Source organism: Elephas maximus, chromosome 19 (assembly GCF_024166365.1).
Source record: "Elephas maximus indicus isolate mEleMax1 chromosome 19, mEleMax1 primary haplotype, whole genome shotgun sequence".
Taxonomy (NCBI): Eukaryota; Metazoa; Chordata; class Mammalia; order Proboscidea; family Elephantidae; genus Elephas; species Elephas maximus.
Window position 1 is genome coordinate 70,541,579 of NC_064837.1, and position 21,188 is coordinate 70,562,766.

Genomic DNA, 21,188 nt, shown 5'->3' on the forward strand with positions numbered 1-21,188 from the left:
TTTCAAAAACTTGTTTTGTCTCCATTTCTTTAATTTGAGTTTTAGAAAGTTGAATTTCTCAAGGGTCTGTGATGTTGGACGTGAGCTCACAGCAAGCCTCCTGAGCGATTAGTGTGGTATGGGAAGGGGTGGGAAAGGCAGGGGCTCCCTGACCAAAGGGGAGGTACTCTGATTGAAGTCTTGGAGAAGTTACCACTCGGCTCTTCCCTTTCCATCAGGCTGTTTTATAGGTATGGAGGTAGATGTTAAAAGCAGTGAAATGTAGAGAGAATTTGGCCTAAAATCAGTAGTACATAAGCTTAAATTAGGATTCTCGCTCAGAAACTGAGGTGAGGAACTGAGTTTATAAATTCAAGACCCTCTCCCCTTACCTCCAATTCCCATTGAAATAACAAAGGAATGTAAAAATAGGGAGCCTCGTGAGTTAGTAGGTGGTGGTGAAGATCTTGCTTTGTGTTACACATTTCTGGCTGCAAACCTGCAGTTTGACATGCTTCTTGCTAGGTTTATTGTTTACCTTTTTCCAGCAATCTTTGGGGTGGGAGTTGTGGGATGCTCAATTTTCTTCTCAACCCTGGATACCCACCCGCCCCCCCTTTCTCCATGGTGTGTCTACCCTCTTTGCTATGTGTTCTGGTTTCCAACTCTCTTTATAAATTATGCATATGTGTAGCTCGGCTGTGCTCAAAGTTTTCGGCTGTGCTCAAAGTTTTCGCTTGATGCTCTGAATCTTAATGAGCACCGCTGCGGCGCTGGGAATTGGGTGGCTGTGCCTCCAACAGACAAGGGAGTAGTGAGTGTTTTGATATATGTGGCAACCCAGGCTTGCTTTCTGTTCATTTTCCATAATGGCTGGTTGTTTATGTTTGGAGAAATAGGGGTGAGTCACCTTCTCAATACGGGGCACAGAAAGCAACAATTGACCACTTCAGTGTCTGTAATTTTCACGCTACATCATAGCTCGGATGTCACCATGTGTCAGCCTGGGAAATTTAGATTCATGTTTGGTAGTGCCACTTGATCAACTGTGTCTTTTAAAAAATGTATGGTTTTATCACATCGATTAAGCAGGAGGAAATCAGTAAAGGAATCCCCTGTGCTCTGGCTTGCGTTCTTTCGGATGATGATAGCATTAATGTATTTTTAATCCATAGGTGGCAAGCATCTGTGTACACACGGGCTTCAAGGAGGGGTACAGATTGCGTCTACCGGCCCTTCTCTGCAATTCAGTTCCGAAACCGAGAAAGCTCTGGAAAGAGGAAATGTTTTCACAGCTCCTTTTTGGTGGCAGAACTTGGCCTGAGCTGAGGGGGGCCGTGTATAGTCTGTTTTTCTCATGCTTAGTGGAGACCCCTGTGTATAGCCCGTTTATCTCATGGTATGAGGACACCCCCATGTGTAGTCCATTTATGTCATGTGGACACCCCTGTGTGTAGTCCGTTTATCCTGTGCCTAGTGGAGACCCTGTGTGTAGGCCAGTTATCCCATGCCTAGTGGACACCCCCGTGTATAGTCCAGTTATCCCGTGCCTAGTGGACACCCTCGTGTGTAGTCCGGTTATCCCGTGCCTAGGGGACACCCTCGTGTGTAGTCCGGTTATCCCGTGCCTAGGGGACACCCCTGTGTATAGTCTGGGTATCCTGTGCCTAGGGGAGACCCCCATGTGTAGTCCAGTTATCCTGTGCCTAGGGGAGACCCTGGAGCTTCCCTGTGGATGTAGTCAGTGTTTGTGATTACTGGCTGTTGCTCCACACCCTGCTGGGTGGATTTTGTGCGATATAGTGATATAGCGTAGGTACTATTGTCTCCTTCCCAAAATCTGAAAAACTGTGAATTTCAAAATGCACCTGGCAACAAGGGGAACTCTCCCAAGTCGTTCTAACACCATCATTACCCCACTGCCCAGCTGCCCCACACCTCGCCCGCCTCATATACAGAGTATACAGTCCTTTGAGTTTGGGGGCGCAGAATCACAAGGCAGCACTCCTTTCCTTTAAGGGGAGCTGACAGCCTGGCTGGAGACACAGGTCACAGAGTCAGAACTTGAGGATCAGAAAAGTCCTTCCCACCTAAGAGCTTACCTCCCACCAGCCCTCCTTTAGGGATAAGGAAATTGATCAGGAGAGGCGGAAATGAAGTGACAGGTCCAAGGCCACACGCATTTCTAGCCATCACTTCATGTCCTATAGTTTCTCAGAATGATTTTCAAAATGATATTCTTCTCAAAGTCAAAATTAACCTCTGGGGATGGAGCTGGGTCTTCTTAAATTGTATTGCATTGGAGAGGAAAGGCTTTAAAGTCCAAGATGGTTATTTTCTGTACTATTAGATAATTTCTGGCACGTTAAATTTGATAGCCCTCCAATTCCTTAATTCTACAACTGTATTATTAAGAAACATTAATCCAGAATTTGTGGAATGAGGTTGCCATGAAGGGGAACTAAAATACTAAAAAGACATTTTAGGAAATAGCTAAGAATTTAAAACTCACTGCATTTGAAATTAGGCCAATGCCATTAAAATTTGCAGAGGAAGAAAAGACATACTTGATTGGCTTAAGGGTATTTACTGGTAATGCCTTTTGCCCAATTGGGGAATTCAATTGCTAGTTAGATGTTAGGCCAACTACGTGTTTCTAGTTCATGTGCTAACATATTCTTGAGGTTTTGTTCTTGTTTTCTTAAGAAATGTAACACAGGCTGTAGGGTTAGATGTGTATTGTGTAAGCAAGGATGAATGGAGTTAATTTGCTCCTGTCTTCACTTGGAGTGTGGCTGATTCACACTGCATCACAGGGCCAGGCCCGCCGCTCACCGCCAGGGCAGTCAGCAGGCCTGCTGCTCTTAGTAACACTGGGCTGGTAATGAGGGACGTACTTGCTGACCCAGGGCAACGTGAGGCCCATGAGTGTCTTGTAAGACGACAGAGCGACCATTGCGCTTCCATTAGTAGTTTTATCTCAGGGATCTGGGGGACTTCAGAGAATCATTTTTATAAGTAAATCAGAAATTATTTATTTTACCGAGAATTGTTTATTTTAAGTTCATTAACTGCAGTGGTAGAGCTGGAGAGAATGTAAGTAATTGGTGCAGTTGGCAGCCAAGGTTGGAGGAACAGGGATGAAATCATAGATGTTTAAAGTGCGGCGTAAATGCCCTGCCTCATCCTCCACTCCCCTCTCCCCGCAAAAAAGAGAGAGGAAGAAGGAGCTACCCCAGCACAGAGCGTTGAGCCCCCACGGGCCTGATGCTGGGCCGTTGCTTGCTAGCCCAGTGGGTTAGCCTGATTCCTCACACCCTCCATGCCTCGGTAATGTGGGAGCTCCACCGCCTACCTGTGTATGTCTCAGTAATGTGGGGGTTCCACCGCCTACCTGCGCGTGCCTCAGTAATGTGGGGGTTCCACCGCCTACCTGCGCGTGCCTCAGTAATGTAGGGGTTCCACTGCCTACCTGCACATGGCCTTTTGCAAAGGATGAAACTAGACATGGGCCCAAGCTGCTTGGCACGGTGCCTCCCGGAGAGTATGCACTTAATAACTGGAGGCCATTGTTGATCAGAGATATGGCTGTGAACTTCGTGGAACATAAGAGGAAAAGGGTTCATTATCCCAGAAAACCAATTTTCCTCCACTTCTCCTGGGTACAAACAGGGACCCTGGGTGTTGGGAGAGAAAGCACATGTGGAGGGTGTTTGCTACGGGAACCAAACAGACCTTAACTGAAGGGTGGGGGCTAGGGTGTACCTTAAATTATACCATTAAAGGTTTTTTGCTTAAACCGAACTTTGTGAAAGGAATGTGATATCAGTTAAAGGGTATGATCTCTTTGCAGGTAAAAGGCAGAACAATAAACTCTGGAAACCAGTTAGGTGGTGGTAGAGCAGACAGTCTGTTTTGAGAACGAGAGACCCTGATCTGTATGGTTGCTTTCTCACAAGAGGGCCTTCTCGACATGCAGTGGGCCACGTGAGGTGATGCCTCATCGAGCCTTAAAGCTCCGTGTTACAGAGAATGGAGGAATTACCTTGATTTAAAAATGTGTCACAGCAGGTTTTGATACTTGTTCACTATGGCCATAGGAAAATGCCAAAATGTTCCAGAAACGTCTAGTGGTAGGCAACTAATCCTCAAAGGATGAGTTTGCTATAAAATATACTCCTGCAGAAAAGATTTAAATCAATCAACTGTGTCTTAGTCATTCCGTGCTGCCATACAGAAATACCACAAATGGTTGGCTTTAACAAAGAGAAATTTATTTTCTTACAGTCTAGTAGGTTACAAGTCCAAATTCAGGGCATCGGCTCCAAGGGGAGGCTTTCTTTCTCTATCTGCTCTGGAGGAAGGTCCTTGTCCTCAGTCTTCCCCTGGTTGAGGAGCTCCTCAGGTGCAGGCACCCCGTGTCCAAAGGACGCGCTCTGCGCCTGGTGCTGCTTTCTTGGTGGTATGAGGTCCCATCTCTCTGCTTGCTTCCCTTTCATCTCTCGAGAGATAAAAGGTAGTGTAGGCCATACCCCAGGGAAACTCCCTTTACCTTGGATCAAGGAGGTGACCTGAGTAAGGGTGGTGTTACAATCCTACCTGAACCCTTTCAACATAAAATTACAATCTCAAAATGGAGGACAACCACACAATACTGGGAATCATGGCCCAGCCAAATTGATACACACATTTTTTGGGGGACATAATTCAGTCCATGACAGACTGTATGGGACTATTGATACTGACTCTTAAAGATTGGACAGTGTCTAACAAATACAACAATCTTTGTTGTTCTTTGATTGCTTTTCAGCCCTTTCTGCTGACGATAGGTAGAGGGACCATTTGTCTCTCTGGTTTGTAACAAGGAGGTTATGGTGGGTCCATGGGAAGATCTCCTTCTCTTAGTATGTCTGTGGAGGCCCTAGTGCAGCTCTTTTCAAAAGTGATCTTATTAATAAACACTTCTTTTTAGATGTAGGGAGAGGAAGGACCGAAACACCCCCTGCTCCCAGCTTTAAACCCTGTTTTGAACATAAGGATTTTTCTCGATGTGATGAAGTTCATCTATTTCAAATCCATAGCCATAATTGTTCTTAATGACAAAACACTTACGACATCTCATTAAAACCAAGTGCAAAGATGGTGGCTCCCATCACTGAGTGGTCATGTGACATTATTTGGAAGTTGTGGTCACACAGTGAGACCTAGAAACACAAGGAACCAGCCCATCAGCAAGCACAAGACAGAACCACAGTTGCTCATGGACAGCAGAACTGTATACTTGTAAAATCTAAGGAGAGGTGCCAGAAATCAATTGCAGTTGATTAAAAATTTGGTGAAGTGCTGAAGCATTTTTATGTATTGTGCTTATCAATAAGAAAATATTATGGAGAAAAATACATGTATAGGAGCATATGTCCCCCCAGATGCTCTTGAAATAAGGAGTCCTGGTGGCGCAGTGGTTAAGCACTCAGCTGCCAACCGAAAGGTTGGTGGTTTGAACCCTTCAGTGGCTCCATGGGAGAAAGATGTGGCAGTCTGCTTCTGTTAAGATTTACAGCCTTAGAAACCCGATGAGGCAGGTCTGCTCTGTCCTATAGGGTTGCTATGAGTAGGAATCGACTTGACAGCAGTAGGTACTCTTGAAGAGTCTAGGAATAGTCTTATTAAGAAATGTGTAGGACTTGTTGGTGAAGAAAACTATGAAACATTACTGACAAAAATCAAACAGATTTGAATAAAAAGAAACATACTCTGTCCTTATGTAGAAAATAGGATATTATACGGATGTTCATCTTTACCAAATTTAATTCATAGGTTTAATGCAATTTTAATTGGAATCCTAAAGAGGATTAAAAAATGGAGTAACTCATTAATCTGGAAAAAAAATTTGATGAATATAAATATAGCCAAATAAAAAATTTTAAAACAGTGTGAAGGAGGAAAGCCCTCCCGGGTGTCACGAAGTGCGGTAAGATGGCTCATTTCGGCCAGAGTGGTGCCGGCATGAAGTGTTGGTGGATTTGATTACCCGGCACAAGGTCAGCTCTGTATGATAATTAACATGTGCTGGAGGAGTCAAGACAGACCTGTGAGATTAGGAGAGTTTACCTAACAACTGGTTATTTTACTGAGAAAAAAAGAAATTCTCGTCTTGTGTCATATACCAAAATAACACCCAGATGGATTAAAGGGTGAAATGTAAGCAGCAACGGCAGCAGCAACACAAACAGAAAATACCTGTGTTCACTCATTCAGCAGCTAATTTTCAAGCACCTGAATGTGCAGGTAGTGCTGACAGGTCAAATGTGAGCCTTTCTGGAGCCTGTGGTCCAAGAGGGACTGTGGACAGGCAGGGCTCTGCCAGAGGAGCACACAGGTGCGGAAGTAGCAGAGTGGCATGTGACAGACAGATGGCTCTAATCTCTATGGGGATGTGGGGGTAATGGGGGAGGAGCTGTCAGGGAAGACCTTTAAACTGAGACCCAAAGAACAAGCCAGTGTTGGCCAGGTGAAGGTGGAGGAAGGAGAGTCCCAGGCAGGCAGGGGTTAGAGACCATGCTGCGTTGGAAGACCTGGAGGCTGGCAGGGGATGGAGGGTGAGAGTGAGAAGAGCAGAGACGGAGGAAACCGGAGGGCTTAGTAGGAATTGGGCCTTACCAGGCTTTCAGGGCATGCTAAGCAGCTGTACTTCAATCTGGAAGACTGGGGAATGATTGAAATCAGGGGCGTGCCTTGATGTGTTTTAGAAACATCGTTGTCCTGCAGTGTGGACAGGGCCAGATTAACTCGTAAGCATTTGGGCTTTCCGTCCCTGAGTGTGGTGACTGGATGGAGGGAGGCCAGAGTAGGAGCTGGGAAAGCTACTGCAGTCCAGGCATAGGTGATGGGGGGGCTGGGTCAGGGAGCTGGTGAGGTGGACAGGTTCAGGAGGTGTTTAGGAGGTGATGGTGAGGTGGACAGGTTCAGGAGGTATTTAGGAGGTGATGGTGAGGTGGACAGGTTCAGGAGGTGTTTAGGAGGTGATGGTGAGGTAGACAGGTTCAGGAGGTGTTTAGGAGGTGATGGTGAGGTGGACAGGTTCAGGAGGTGTTTAGGAGGTGAAATAAAGATGACTTAGTGGGGAGTTGGTTGTGGGGTGCTGGGAACAGGGTGAAGGAGGAGTAACAGCTAATAACTCTTGGCTTAGGTTGCCCCTCAGTGGGTGCCCTCTTTAATACTGTATCCCCCATTCCCTGCAAGGATTTTTATTTCTTTGATTTGCTGATGTATCCCCAGGACCTGAAAATAGTGATTAGCACATAGTAGGTACTCAATAAGTGTTTGTGGAGCGAGTGACTGTCTGAGGGTGACTTCCAAGTTGCTGGTTTGAGCAGCTGGGTAGGTGGGGCTGACATTTCCCAACGCTGGGAACATGGAGAAGGAGCTGGTTTGGGGGAGGGCAGATGAGAAGATGGGCCCAGCATTTTGCTGTTCCAAGAAACAGAAAATGAATCAGATGGCAAAGACCAGACTCGGGGAATATTGGCAACAAATAATGTGGACATGAAAATTAATCAGGAAAATCACCAGTGCCAGTAAATAAATGGCAGTAAACATGAATAGACAACTCACAAAAGATGAAAGATGCAAATACTGAATAAATATTTGGAAAAATGTTTGGCCTTACTAATAGTATAGTGTGCAGACTAAGTCAACACGACAATATTTCTGTTAGGGAATGATTAATGATTTTGACTAATGAGAATCATGTTAGACTGGTGAGAATGGAAATTTGTGCTGACTTTTAACAAAGGAATTTGGCAAGGTGTCTCAGGTGCCTTAAAATGTATATATCTTTTGATTAAATAATTCTACTTCTAGAAATTTATCATAAGGAAGCATAAGAAAGCCTCTTCTATCCCCTACCATGCCCCTCCCCTGCCTGCTTGTTCTCTGACATCCCTCTTCAGAGAAGGAAGTTCTTTTGGAAATCACACCAAAAGAAAGGCTGGGGAGGCAAGGGCTGTGAGGAGAGGGGCTGGTCCATTCTAGGAGCATCTAAAAACTGGGGAAGTGCACCACGGAGCTTGTATATCCAACTCCTTGTTTCTGTTCTGTTTCCAGATGAAGACTGTCAGTGTTGCCTTGGTGTTGTGCCTCAATGTTGGTGTGGACCCCCCGGATGTGGTGAAGACCACCCCCTGTGCCCGTTTAGAATGCTGGATAGGTAAGTGTGGAGGGCTCTGGCTGGCAGGGCTTGTCCTCTGATGTCCTGGTCCCAGTGTAGGCCTGCCACTGGATTGTTAGACCTGAGGATTTTATTTCTTTGTGGAGGTATATAACCTTTAGGTTATCCTAGATGCATTCATCTATGATTAGTAGTGGGGAAAATGTTTCAAAGAAAATTTAAAAACTTAAAAAATTGGATTATGTCACTTTCTCCTTTAAATTTGCCTTGTATCTGGCACATACACTTTTAAAACATTGGACAGATGGTGTTGTATGAAAGGAGAGAAGGTTAGCACACCCCTTGACCAGGATGAAAGAGGCCCTCCAGCCAGTACAACATGCATACGGGTAAGGCATTGCCACCTACTTTGTGGCATCTAACCAGTTTTTAGTGTATGTCAGTGGAGGAGCAACAGTTCGGAAAAGGAGATGAGGATGGTTGCACAACTTGAAGAATGTAATCAATGCCACTTAACTGAACACGTAGAAACTGTTGAATTGGTGTATGTTATACTGCTATATTTTCAACAACAACAGAAAAATAAATTGTTTAAAAAAATCGAACAGATGAGTGGATAAGCAGAAGGTGATGTAGACACACAGTGGAATATTACTCAGCCATGAAGAGAAATAGTGTCCTGATGCGTGCCACAACATGGGTGACCCTTGAAAACATGCTGAGTGAGATAAGTCTGTCACAAATGAGCATATACTGCACGATCTCACTTATATGGAACAGGCAAATATACAGAAACGAAAGCTTGTTAGTGGTTACCAGGGTGGCAGGGAGAGGGGAAGGGGGAGTTACACCTTGCGGGGCACTGAGTGTATCTTCATGGTAGTGGAGTAAGCCGGAAGAGGATATGAAGATTGTAATCAATGTCACAGAACTGTGAGTGTAAACATTGGTGAATTGTTAGAAGTTTTGTTATGTATATACCTGCACGAGAGTGCCTTTATGGAAAAGGTGAATTGAACCTTTCGAGCAAAGCCTCCCAGAATATATAACGGACCATCATCATAATAGCCAGTGTTATTGAGTGCTTGCAGTGTGCCGGGCGGGCATCTGTGAAAGCATGTAATCCCCCCAGCACTCTGTGTGGTAGGTTTTATTACAACTCCCTACTTTGGAAACGAAGCGATAGAAGGATGAATCATTGCCCCGGTTTGCTGTGTTAGTGAGTGGTTGAGCTGGGGTCTGAACCTGTGCTGTCTACAACCATGGACTATGTTCTGCACCACTGCACTGTACCTACTTTTTTCTTTTAGCATCAGGTTTATTGAGGTGCAATTTACATAGGGTAAACATTGCCTGTTTAGGTATACATTTTTATGAGTTTGGACAGATATAAACAGCCTTGTGACAAATATCACAAACAAGGTATAGGATAGTTCCATCATACCAAGAAAGTTCCCTCGGGCCCATTTGTAATCAGCCCCCTCCCTTCCCGCCCCTGGCAACCACTGATTTGCTTTTTATGTCTGTGGTTTTCCCTTTTACAAAATGTCAGGTGAAAAGAATCCTAGCTTGTGTCTTTCACTTAGCATAATGCGTTTGAGATTTGTCCATGTTGTTGTATGTGTTTGTTATATTCCATTGGAATAAAAGCACTTACTGGTGAAGATCAAAGACTACAGCCTTTGGTATGGATTACACTTCAACATAAAGAAAACAAAATCCTCACAACTGGACCAATAAGCAACATCTTTGTCATAGATTGAATTGTGTCCCCCAAAAATATGTGTATCAGTTTGGCTAGGCCATGACTCCCAGTATTGTGTGATTGTCTACCATTTTGTCATCTGATGTGATTTTCTTATGTGTTGCAAATCCTGCCTCTTTGATGGAGCCCTGGTGGCGCAGTGGTTAAGCGTTTGGCTGCTAACCAAAAGGTTGGCAGTTCAAATCCACCAGCCACTCCTTGGAAACCCTGTGGGACAGTTGTCCTCTGTCCTGTAGGGTCACTATGAGTTGGAATTGACTCTATGGCAACAGGTTTTTGGGTTTTTATGATGTTAATGAGGTAAAATAGGCGGCAGTTACGTTAATGAGGAAGGACTCAATCTACAAGAATGGATTGTGTCTTGAGCCAATCTCTTTTGATATATAAAAGAGAAAGTGAGCAGAGAGACAGGGGGACCTCATACCACCAAGAGAGCAGCATAGGGAGCAGAGAGCATCCTTTGCTGGGGGTGGGGAGCGGGGAGGGGGTGCCTGTGTGGAGAAGCTCCTAATCCAGGGGAAGATTGATGATAAGAAACTTCCTCCAGAGTCGACAGGAGCAAAAGCCTTCCCCTAGAGCAGATGCCCTAATTTGAATTTCTAGCCTACTAGACTGTGAGAGAGTAAACTTCTGTTTGTTAAAGCCATCCATTTGTGGTATTTCTGTTACAGCAACACTAGATAACTAAGACAGATCTGGTACTGAGAGAGTGGAGTGCTGCTCTAACAGGTATCTAAAATGTGGAAGTAGTTTTGAAACTGAATGGATAGAGGCCTCAGAAAGAAATGAGGAGGACTGGCACAGGTGGTGAGAAGCCACAGCAGAGGACTGGCGGCAGCAGAAGACCAGCAGCAGCAGAGGACCGGCGGCAGCAGAACCAAAAGACCAGTACCAAATGGCACTGGAGCCGACTCATGGAGGGAGAGAGCTTAGTGCCTTTGTGCAGAAGGCTTCATGGTGGAGTGGGGTGCCTCTGGGCACTTATCGGTGGAGCCAATGCGCTTTGGAACACTTGTCCCAGCAGGGCATACACACACGGGCAGAGAGGACCCTCTGCCCTAGGGGCTGAGAGGCCAAGGAACCAGGAAGCAGAAGCTGAAGAGACAGGGAACCTGGGAAGCCCAGCTGCCTCAGTCCCAAAGGGTATGGCCGTAGCCTCTGGTGTTTCTAAGGGCGGAGTCCCCACTCAGATGGGCTTGGAGAATGGTGCACTTAAAGACCAGGAAGCAGAGCTGCAGTCCTAGTGGGTCTGGAAGGTGGAACTGAAGCCCAGGGCCAGGGAGCCTCCACTCAGAATCCAGGGAATGTGGCCAATACCTACCATCTAGAGGGCAGGGCCATTGTGTAAATCGTCTCAGAGAACAGGGGATTATTTTCAAAGCCTTGAGGGCTAATGTGATGTGTTTGCTGACTTGCTTGGTGCCTGTTATTCCTTCTTTCCCTCCAATTTCTCCCATTTGTTGTGGAAATGTCTAGCTTGTGCCTGTTCTGCCATTGTATCTTTGGAAGCAGATAATTGTATTCTAGATTTCACAGATGAAGAGGAATTTTTAGATTTTGAACTTGGAATTGATTTAAGACTTATGCTATGATATGATGGGGTGACTATGTTTTACATGTGGCAAGGACATGAATTTTGAGGTGCCAAAGGGTAGAATGTCATGGATTGAATTTTGTCCCCCAAAAATATGTGTATCAATTTGACTAGGCCATGCATGATTCTCAGTATTGTGTGATTGTCCACCATTTTGTCAGCTGATGTGATTTTTCTATGTGTTGTAAATCCTGTCTCTATGATGTTAATGAGGTAGGATAAAAAAAAAAAAAAAAAAAACAACCCAGGTGGCAGTTATGTTAATGAGGCAGGACTCAATCTACAAGATTGGATTGTGTCTTGAGCCAATCTCTTTTGAGATATAAAAGAAGCAAGCAGAGAGACAGGGGGATCTCATACCACCAAGAAAGCAGCCCTGGGAGCAGAGTGCTTCCTTTGGACATGGGGTTCCTGCATGGAGAAGCTCCTAGTCCAGGGGAAGATTGATGAGACGGACCTTCCCCCAGAACTGAGAGAGAGAGAAAGCCTTCCCATGGAGCTGACGCCCTGAATTTGGACTTCTAGCCTACTAGACCGTGAGAGAATAAACTTTTGTTTATTAAAGCCATTTACTTGTGGTATTTCTGTTATAGCAGCACTACGTAACTAAGACAGTCGTGATAAATGGAGAAAATATTAAAGTTGTCAAGGATTTCGTTTTACTTGGATCTATAATCAACACCCACAGAAGCAGCGGTCAAGAAATCAAATGATGTATTGCATTGGGCAGATCTGCTGCAAAGACCTCTGTAAAGTGTTCAGAAGCAAAGATATCACTTTGAGGACTAAGGTGCACCTGACCCAAGCCATGGTATTTTCAGTCACCTCATATGCGTGCAAAAGCTGGACAATGAATAAAGAAGACCAAAGAAGAATTGATGCATTTGAATTATAGTGTTGGCCAAGAATATCGCATATACAATGAACTGCCAGAAGAACTAACAAATCTGTCTTAGAGGAAGTACAACCAGAATCCTCCTTAGAAGCCAGGATGTTGAGACTTCATCTCACTTACTTTGGGCATGTTGTCCAGAGGGATGGGTCTCTGGAGAAGGACATCATGCTTGGTAAAGTATAGGATCATCAAAAAAGAGGAAGGCCTTCAATGAGATAGATTGACACAGTGGCTGCGACAATGGGCTCAGGCATAACAGTGATTGTGAGGATGGTGCAGGACTGGGAAGCAATTCGTTCTGTTATATATAGGGTCACTATGGGGAGGAACCGATTTGTTGCCACCTAACAACAACAACAACATGGATATACCATAGTTTGTTCATCTAGTTGATGAGGTTTGGGTTGTTTCCAGATTTTGGCTATTATGAATAAAATGGCTGTAAGCTTTTGGTCTTTGCACGGACATATTTTCTCGTCGGTAAATATTTGGGAGTGGGATTACTAGGTCATATGTTAACAGTATGTTTAACCTTTTGAGGAACTGCCACATTGTTTTCCACAGTGTCTGCCATTTTGTGTGCTCCCCACTTGCTCCACATCGTCACTAGCACTTGGTACTGTCAATTTTTAAGCCATTCTCATTAGGTTTTAATCTGCAGTTCCCTAATGACAATTGAGGAGCCCTGGTGGCGCAGAGGTTAAGAGCTTGGCTGCTAACCAGTCAGTGGTTTGAATCCATCAGCTGCTCCTTGGAAACCCTACAGGGCAGTTGTGCTCTGTCCTATAGGGTTGCTGTAGTTGGAATCAACTCCACGGCAAGGGGTTTGGAGGTTTTTTTTTTTTTTTAATGACAGTGGAAGGAGTCCTGTTGGTGCAATGGTAAAGTGCTTGGGTGCTAACCGAAAGGTTGGCAGTTAGAGCCCACCAGCTGCTTCGTAGGAGAAGGATGTGGCAGTCTGGTTCCATAGAGATTTACAGCCTTGCAAATGCCATGGGGCAGTTCTACTCTGTCCTATAGGGTTGCTGTGAGCTGGAATCGACTCGAAGGCACACAGCAATGACTAATGATGTCGAATATACTTCCATGTGTACACTCGCCACCTGTATCTCTGGTCTGCCAAAGTATCTGTACCCATTTTTGAAGAAAATGAGTTGTTTGCTTATTATTTTTGAGTTGAGAATACTTCACAGCGTTTGCAAACAAGTCCTTTTTCAGATACGTGTTCTGCAAATATATTCTCCCACTCTGTGGCTTGTTTTTTCGTTCTCTTAACAGTGCTTTTCAAAAAGTAGAAGTTTTTAATTTTGAGAAAGTCCAATTTATCAAGTTTTAAAAAACTGATTTATGCTTTCTTGTGTCTTATCTAAGAAATCTTTGCCTAACCTGAAGTCACAAAAATTTTCTCCTGTTTTGTTTTAGAAGGTGAATAGTTTTAGCTTTTACATTTAAGCCTGTGATTCATTTTGAGCTGATTTTTTACAGTGAAACCTGTAAGAGCTGGAACTCCACAGGACTGCCTTGTTTTTCTGAGTCTTAGAGGTTTTCTGCCTTTGACCGGGTACATGCAGTCTTACAGTTTTCTCCTGGTTTCTATTAGTGTAAAATATTTGCACTTTCTTTCTCTGACAGGTTTCCACCTTACACAGCTTCCAACTCTCATGGGTTTTCCTGTATGTGGTATGAAGTATGTGCTGAGGTACATTTTTTTTTTACATGTGGGTGCCTGATTGTTTCAGCACCATTTGGTGAAAAGATGGTGTTTTCTTCGTTGAGTTACTTTAGCATCTTTGCGCTTCCAAGGGTAGACATGGTTCCTGGGTCTGGTCAGCTGTGGGGGATATTCTTCTTTGAATTCAGTTTACTTGGTTGTCTTGTGGCCTCAGCTAGTCTGATGAGCAGTTATGATGTTGATTATTCAGCTTTGTCTTGTTTAGGGTTACCCTTTTCCCTCAGCTTTCTACATCCTAAGTAAAGCAGAAGTCCCCTTTACATATTTAAAATTAGCAAAATGTACGAATTATTTTAACCTGAATTGAAAAACATGTTAGTTTTCATGCTTCATTTGCTGGTCTCGCTCTTTGAGGGTATCTCAGGATAGCAGTCTTTATCTTCCTGCCCCCTCCAACTCTGACCCTCTTCTTTCATGAACAGTGACAGAGCAGCCGTTTACTGCTGCCTGCTTCCTTAGACCCTTGTTTGGCACACTGCTGTGTCCTGGTGACTCTGCTGGATGAAATCAACTTCTTATTACCCACGCCGACTGTTTACACTTCATTTGTCCCCTGTCAAAGTGGAATTTAATCAATTGTTTTCTATTTTCTCCCCCTTTAACTACTCTTATGTTAGTTTGAGGTTGTGTCATCTGCATAATGCAGGTTGTTAATGAGTTTTCCTCCAATCCTGATGCCCTGTTCTTCTTCAAATAGTCCAGCTTCTCGGATTATTTGCTCAGCATACAGATTGAATAGGTATGGTGAAAGGACGCACACCTTTCCTGACTTTAAACCACTCAGTATGCCCTTGTTCTGTCCAAACAACTGCCTCTTAGTCTATGTACAGGTTCCTCATGAGCACAATTAAATGTCTTGGAATTCCTAATCTCTGCAATGCTATTCTTAATTTGTTATGATCCATACAGTCGAATGCCTTTGTATAATCAAAAAAACACAGGTAAACATCTTTCTGGTAGTCTTTGCTTTCAGCCAGGATTCATCTGACACCAGCAATGATATCCCTTGTTCCACATCCTCTTCTGAATCTGCCCTGCATTTCTGGCAGTTCCCTGTCGATGTACTGCTGCAGCTGCTTTTGAATGATCTTCAGCAAAATTTTACTTGCACGTGATATTAATGATATTGTTCAATAATTTCTGCATTCAGTGGGATCACCTTTCTTGGGAATAAGCATAAATACGGATCTCTTCTAGTTGGTTGACCAGGTAGCTGTTTTCCAAATTTTTTGGCATAGACAAGTAAGCACTTCCAGCACTGCATCTGTTTGCTGAAACATCTCAGCTGACATTCTGTCAATTCCTGGAGCCTTGTTTTTCGCCAGTGCCTTCAGTGCAGCTTGGACTTCTTCCTTCAGTACCATCGGTTCCTGATCATACGATTCCTCCTGAAATGGCTGAACATTGACCAATTCTTTTTGGTATAGTGACTCTGTATTCCTTCCATCTTCTTTTGATGCTTCCTGTGTCATTTAATATTTTCTCTGTAGATCCTTCAATATTACAGCTCGAGGCTTGAATTTTTTCTTTAGTTCTTCAGCTTGAGAAATGACGAGCATGTTCTTCTCTTCTGGTTTTCTATCTCCAGCTCTTTGCACATGTCATTACAGTACTTTGTCTTCTGGAGCTGCCCTTTGGAATCTTCTGTTTAGCTCTTTCATTTCATCATTTCTTCCTTTCACTTTAGCTATTTGATGTTCAAGAGCAACTTTCAGAGTCTCTTCTGACATCTATTTTGGTCTTTTCTTTCTTTCCTGTCTCTTGAATGACTCCTTGCGTTCTTCATGTATGATGTCCTTGATATCATTCCACAGCTCTGCATTATGCAACTGACACAACCTTGCTTGCTGAAGGTGAAGAGGACTTGAATCACTGAGAAGATCAAAAACCACAGCCTTCAGTATGAATTACACCTCAGCATAAAGAAAACGAAAATCCTCAAACTGGACCAATAAGCAACATTATGATAAACAGAGAAAAGATTGAAGTTGTTAAGGACTTCATTTGACTTGGATCCACAATCAGCACCCATGGAAGCAGCAGTCAAGAAATCAAAAGATTTGCATTGGGCAAATCTACTGCAAAAGATCTCTTTAAAGTGTTGAAAAGCAAAGATGTCACCTTGAAGACTAAGTTGCGCCTGACCCAATCCATGGTGTTTTCAGTCATCTCATATGCATGTGAAAGCTGGATGACGAATAAGGAAGACCAAAGAAGAATTGATGCTTTTGAATTGTGGTGTTGGCAAGAGTATTGAATAGACCATGGATTACCAAAAGAACAAACAAATCTGTCTTGCAAGAAGAATGCTCCTTAGAAGCAAAGACGGCAAGACTATGTCTCACGTACTTTGGACATGTTATCAGTAGGGATCAGTTCCTGGAAAAGGACATCATGCTTGGTAAAGCAGAGGGTCATCGAAAAAGAGGAAGACCCTCAGCGAGATGAATTGATACAGTGGCTGCGACAATGGGTTCAAGCATACGACTGAAAGGATGGGGCAGGACCTGGCAGTGTTTCATTGTGTTGTACATAGGGTTGCTTTGAGTCAGAACTGACTTGACGGCTCCTGACAACAACAAAAACATGTTAGGTTTTATGGAACAATGATTCCTAACCTGGATCCTGAGTTTTCTCCTCGGGATGTGTGAGCCATTGGGAGTTGGAAGGGTTTTTTTGTCCAAGTACAGAGACGTACTTTCCGTGCAGAAGATCCTTATTTTTCATTAGATTCTTGAGTGGTCCTTTACGCCCCTCCCCAAACAAACAACAACAACAAAAAACGCTTCCTCACACAGTCTCTGGGATCAGTATTTATAGGACAATGTCCATGAAAACGAAGAGAACCCCTTTAACCTCCTTCTTAGTGAAGAGATGCAGCAAAGGAATAGGTTTTTTATATTGTGTTATTATTATTTTTTTAAATATGCAGTTTAGGCATGCAGTCTACTTTGTAATAATTTCAAGTGGGTATTGGGGTCCCAATGGCATATTCTTTTCTACCTTGAAGAACTTCATTTGGTTCTAACTACACAGTGGGCAGGGCTGATCCTATGATGGTGTTGTTTAACAATATGTTATATAAAAAAAAAAAAAAATCCTAGAGGTTGATTCCACAAATTTGCAGTGGTACCCAGAAGTCCACATTTTATTTTGAAAAATATTTCAGAAGTTTCAAGTATGATTTCACTGAGTCAAGTATGATTCAAGTACAATTCCACTGAATCAGTTGAGAGCAAGTTGCTGACATGATGCTCTCTTCCTTCCAAAAACTTTACCGTGTAATTCTCACAGGCAAGCAGTGTCTCTCTCATCATCACGAGACGGTCCTCAGAATCCGGAAATCAGTGTTGGCGCATGGCTGCCGTGGAAGCCTCAGACCGTGCTCAGGCTTTGCCGGTAGACTCAGTAATGTCGTTTTTAGAGCAAAAGGTCCTGCTAGCATCATGCATTGCATTTATTTTTGTCTCATTCAATCTGGGACACTTTCTCAGCCTTCCCTTGACTCTCACAACCTCGACACCTTAGAAGATTCTGGGCTCTTTATTTTGTTGAACATCCCTGATGCTTCCTTGTGATTGAATTTAGGCTCAACCTCTGCAGCAGGATGTTACAGAGGAGAGCTGCTTTCTTCACGCTGCAGCGTGTGAGGTGGCATGTGGTTTTGATTTCTGCCATTACTGGTGATGGAACTCTTTTATTGCTTGACTAAGTTGGTGCCCGCTGGACTTCTCCACTGTGAAATTACTCTTTACACAGTGGTTCATAAGTGTTTTTGGGAAGTGGTGCATTGAGACTATGTAAATATTCCTTTCCTCCTCAAAATTTCATTTTATTCATCTTGAACCCTTGGCTTCCTTTTTTATTCAGTGGATTATAACCCAGTATTATCTTTGTCTTCTGTTTACCCAGCAGCGGGAGCCCATTTAGGTTGGCTTTGGTGTTCTTTTGTCTTGCTTCTGTCACTCTTTGAGTACTTCCTTATTTTCTGGCGTGCCAATTTTTCTCAGACGCATGCTGTTCTTTCTCTGCCTCATTCCTGGAAGCAGCCTTTCCCTGAGGAGTCCCGATTCCTGTTAGCGGAGCACGGTATTCAGAAAGCGAGGTCTGGGCACTGGGCGTTTTCATTGGGACCGGTGTGCTGTTGTCCCTCTCACTGGACAGAGCAAGGGAGTGTCCGCATGTACGGACACTGAATGAACTGGCTTCTAAAGATGAGAGTGACGGGCGCTCGCTCATGGCTGAGGTGAAGGAGCTGTGGAGGAAGAGGGCCTCATAGGGACTGAGGCTGTCAGAATAACCCTTTAGAAGGCAGCAGCCGGTATTTTCTTGTTTGGTCCTAGAATTGTGCTGTCACCAGAAATCAGAAGAGTTTGTGGTCATCAAGACCCCAGCTTCATTCATTCCAGCTGTGCCACTTTGGCCATGACACAACTGTTCTGAGCCTTAGTTTCCTTTCTGTAAAATGGAGCGAATGGTGTGAGCATGAGGATGGCTCCGTGGGGAGAAGGGCATGCAGTGAGGAGTCACAGCATCCCCCAGCACCCATGCATAACACCCTCACCATGATGCTCCTGAGGCTCTGTGCAGAGACAGTGTACCCCCAGTACCCACGTATAACACCCCCACCACAATGCTCCTCCGGCTCTGTGCAGAGACAGTGTTGCCCCAGCACCCCCTTGTGACACCCCCACCACAATGCCCTCCTGCTCTGTGTAGAGACAGGGTCCCCCCTAGCACCCCCTCATGACACTCCCACCACGACGCCCCCCTGACTGTGTGCAGAGATAGTGTCCCCCCAGCACCCCCTTGTGACACCCCCACCACCACACCCCCCTGGCTCCGTGTAGAGGTAGTGTCCCTCCAGCACCTCCTCGTGACACCCCCACCACGGCGCCCCACTGTTCTGTGCAGAGGTAGTGTCCCCCTAGTGCTCCCTTGTGACACCTCCCCTGCCTCCGCATAGAGACTGGTGTGCAGTGAGGAGTGGCAGCGTCCCCTGGCACCCCCATCACAACGTCCCCCCAAAGTGCCAGGTGGGGAACTTGAGCCTGTTCCCCCATGTTTCTCTGGAGTTGTTCAGTGAGCCAAGGGCAGTCCCTCCAGCAGTTGAGCACCTCCAGCAGCTGTCTCGTTGCCTGCATGGTGGGTCTAACTTTATTTTACAAGTTAAGTACGGCAGGTGATGGACGATCTGAGAGAATCCCCTGTGGCTTTATGTTAAGCACTGAGTGGGGGGATTGGTTGTGTGTGTGTGTGTAGAATTATGAGTTGATTTACTTTTTAAAAATAGCTTTATTGAGATATACTTCACATACCATATGATTCACATGCATGTAGTTCACCCATTTAAAGTACACAAGTCACTTGTTTTTAGTATATTCCCTGAAGTGAATATACTATTCAACCAATATGATCTAAGCTTCAAACATTTTCCTCACTCCAAAAAGAAACTCCTTACACTGTAGCTGTCGCTCCCTGCCCCAGCCCTCAAAACAAACAAACAGAAAAGCCCACTGCCATGGAATCGATTTCAACTCAAAGCAATCCCATGGGGTTTCCAAGGCTGTAAATCCCTACAGAAGCAGACTGCCACATCTTTCTCTGGTGGAGCAGCTGGTGAGTTTGAACTGCCGACCTTTTGGTTAGCATCTGAGCACTTTCAACCTCTGCACCATCAGGGCTCCTTAGCAACCACTAAGCAACCACTAGTCTGCTTTCTGTATTATGGATTTGCCTATTACGAACTTTCATACGAGTAGAATAATGTGTTCTGTGGTCTTTTGAGTCTGGCTTCTTTCCACTCAGCATAATATTCTCAAGGTTCATCCAAGTTTCAGCGTGCGTCAGAAGTTCATTTCTCTTTATGGCTGAATGATAGTCCACTGTGTGCATGGACCACGTTTTGTGTATCCGTTTGTCTGTTGATGGACATTTGGGTTATTTCTGCCATTTGGCTGTTGTGATAAATGCTGTGGTGCACATCTGTGTATAAGCTTCTGTTTAGGTGTATGTTTTCATTTATCTTGGGTCTGTCCCTGGAGCGGAATGGCTGGGCCATGTGCTAACTCTGTTTAATCAATCGAGGAACTGCCCAGCTCTTCTCCACGGCCACTGTACCCCGTTACATTTCGACCGGCAGTGTTGGAGGGCTCCAGTTTCCCCATGTCTTTGCTAACACTTGTTGATTCCGAGTTGATTACTTTTTAGGCTGAAAATATACATCAGACTTTTGGAGACAGTCTGTGCTGGCGTGCAGCTGCTCTGCCCTCAGAGATGAGGGGTAGGGGTAGCTTTAAAAAGAGATGATTCTTACTTTTCCATCCGTTTTCGTGTGCCTGTGCATAGATTACCTAGTGAAACACACAAATGCACACACATGTTGGTGAAACTCCTGCCGCCAGAGGTGCTGAGGGAGCATTTGTGTCTGTTAAGGGACCCTGTAGATTTTCTGTGGTGACAAGCAGCTTTGTTGCTAGAATAAATAAGCGGAAGATAGACTGTACCAGTCTGAAATGGCTGCATGCCCTCCCTTCCTTGATGGCTCTGCATACGTGTGAGCAGAGATGGGGGCCCTGAGAGCACTTAGCTTTCCAGGCGCTGGCGGCTGACTCTCAGCACCTCTTTCCCACCCCGTTCCTCCCTTCCTCCAGATGATGAGGCGCTGTTTTACTTCATGGAAATGACGCTTGTCTCTTTCCAGAGGAGCAGGGGAAAGGATGTTTTGTTTTATGGCCAGACGTTAAATGCTACACCAGTCATATTGAAAATGATCCTGCTAAGCGTGCTGCCTGCCCCGTGCCATGTTGGAGAAATATCTGTTCAAGGCGGAGCGTAGATGGGCCAAATGCCGAGCAGGAGGAAGTGTAATTGAGCCGGAGTGTTTTTATGGGCTAGCTAATGGTAGCGGGTATCATGAGAGGTAAGAATGCTAAAGGGTTCTCAGACGCATGGAAATTCTCCTCTCCTGGGGAAGGATTTGGAGATGCTTGGTTTTTCTCTTTCCTCGAGGAGAAGCAGCACGGGTCTTCTTGGGGCCGCTGCCCAAGCCAG

The 21,188-nt window shown here is 44.7% G+C and overlaps 1 protein-coding gene and 1 non-coding gene across 6 annotated transcripts in view; both read left to right on the forward strand.

Annotated features, from left to right (window-relative positions):
- Positions 1-21,188, forward strand: part of RPTOR (regulatory associated protein of MTOR complex 1) — a 445,897-nt gene that overhangs the window by 81,694 nt on the left and 343,015 nt on the right. For all 5 annotated transcript variants that reach the window (XM_049860923.1, XM_049860920.1, XM_049860922.1 and 2 more), the window contains exon 2: positions 8,086-8,188. In XM_049860923.1, coding sequence (XP_049716880.1) covers positions 8,086-8,188 — 103 coding nt within the window. The remainder of the gene's footprint in view (positions 1-8,085; positions 8,189-21,188) is intronic.
- Positions 8,457-8,583, forward strand: LOC126063364 (U6atac minor spliceosomal RNA). Its single transcript, XR_007514304.1, has one exon. It is a non-coding gene; the product is annotated as a U6atac minor spliceosomal RNA (small nuclear RNA).